The sequence below is a fragment of the Chrysochloris asiatica genome, unplaced genomic scaffold (assembly GCF_000296735.1).
Source record: "Chrysochloris asiatica unplaced genomic scaffold, ChrAsi1.0 scaffold13650, whole genome shotgun sequence".
Taxonomy (NCBI): domain Eukaryota; kingdom Metazoa; phylum Chordata; class Mammalia; order Afrosoricida; family Chrysochloridae; genus Chrysochloris; species Chrysochloris asiatica.
This window is the reverse complement of record NW_006422168.1, coordinates 1-1,863: the sequence shown is the minus strand read 5'-3', so window position 1 is coordinate 1,863 and position 1,863 is coordinate 1. Positions and strand designations below refer to the sequence as shown.

Below are 1,863 nucleotides of genomic sequence, written 5' to 3'. Positions count from 1 at the left end.
GTCACACTATGACAGTGAGAAAGGAGAATTTGGAGGTTTTGGCTCAGTTAGTGGAAAAATTGAAATAGAAATCAAGATCAACCATGAAGGAGAAGTAAACAGGGCCCGTTATACGCCCCAGAACCCTTGCATTATTGCAACAAAGACTCCATCCAGTGATGTTCTTGTTTTTGACTACACAAAACACCCTTCTAAACCAGACCCTTCTGGAGAGTGCAACCCAGATCTGCGCCTCCGTGGACATCAAAAGGAAGGCTATGGGCTTTCTTGGAATCCAAACCTCAGTGGGCACTTGCTTAGTGCTTCAGATGACCATGTGCGTATCCTTCCCATTTTGAAACAAATTTGGGCTTCCTGTTGATAGTTTCTTTTAGAAGTTGGGGTGGGGGAGGAAATTGTCCTTTTATAAAATGGTTACTTTTTTAATTTAAGACCATCTGCCTGTGGGACATCAGTGCTGTTCCAAAGGAAGGAAAAGTGGTGGATGCAAAGACCATCTTTACTGGACACACAGCAGTAGTTGAAGATGTTTCTTGGCATCTGCTCCATGAGTCTCTGTTTGGGTCTGTTGCTGATGATCAGAAACTTATGATGTGAGTAGAATCCTTTTTCTTCTTCATATATTAAGTTTTTGTGTTTAGTCACCCATTTCAAATTGTTTTATTTTCTGTTTCTTTTTTTTTTTTTTACTAAAGCTGGGATACTCGTTCAAATAATACTTCCAAACCAAGTCACTCAGTTGATGCTCACACTGCTGAAGTGAACTGCCTTTCTTTCAATCCTTATAGTGAATTCATTCTTGCCACAGGATCAGCTGACAAGACTGTTGCTTTGTGGGATCTAAGAAATCTGAAACTTAAGTTGCATTCCTTTGAATCACTTAAGGATGAAGTATTCCAGGTTCAGTGGTCACCTCACAATGAAACCATTTTGGCTTCCAGTGGTACTGATCGTAGGCTGAATGTCTGGGATTTAAGTAAAATTGGAGAAGAACAATCCCCAGAAGATGCAGAAGATGGGCCACCAGAATTATTGTTTATTCATGGTGGTCACACTGCCAAGATATCTGATTTCTCCTGGAATCCCAATGAACCTTGGGTGATTTGTTCTGTATCAGAAGATAATATCATGCAAGTGTGGCAGATGGCAGAGAACATTTATAATGATGAAGACCCTGAAGGGAGTGTGGATCCAGAAGGACAGGGGTCCTAGATATGTCTGTACTTGTGATTTTAGACTCCCCTTTTTTCTCTCAACCAAGAGATTGATTTTAACACTGGTTTTGAGACAAGACTATGTTTGGCTATCCCTCTATAGGTACCATCAACAGTGCTATTAGCCCAAACAGCGGGTGTTTTCTAAATGTTAACTGGGAGACTTGATTTAGCAAAGCCACAGACTTATATTTAAATTTTCTTCAGGAATTTTCTAGAAACAAACCCAGGTCTGAAGTAGCCACAGAAAGGGGAATACTTGTGTGTGGTTATTTTTCTTCTTAAGCTATAATCCCCAGTTTTTCAGATGCATTTTTAAGTAAAGGCTAGAGTGGGTAAGGAATATAGCCAAGGGAGGTAGGTGTCTGAGCCATGAAGTATAATACTGCAAGATGTCATTTTTATTCAGGAAACAGGGGAGATTCAAGTCATATAGATTGCTACTCTAAAATCCTCACACCTGACTTGCCATGATGCACATTTTTCCTGTGTACACCAGTCTCTCCGTTCCTTCAGTTAAGTCAAAATTTTATTTTCCATGTTCCTCTTTTCCCATATATTTTTGCTTGTTAGTGTATTTCTTATACTGATTTCATATTATTTCTTTCCTTTCTGTGAAATGGTTGGTTTTGTTTTTGTTTTGTTTTTT

General features: G+C 39.2%; 1 protein-coding gene across 1 annotated transcript; it reads left to right on the top strand.

The window, feature by feature from the left end:
- Nucleotides 1-4: 4 nt before the first annotated feature.
- LOC102813287 (histone-binding protein RBBP4-like) lies at nucleotides 5-1,212 on the top strand (the record flags this gene model as incomplete). Its single annotated transcript, XM_006878159.1, has 3 exons — nucleotides 5-316; nucleotides 433-593; nucleotides 696-1,212. Coding segments are annotated over 3 exons (990 nt in total), but the record flags the coding sequence as incomplete, so codon positions are not given.
- Between the last annotated feature and the right edge of the window lie 651 nt (nucleotides 1,213-1,863).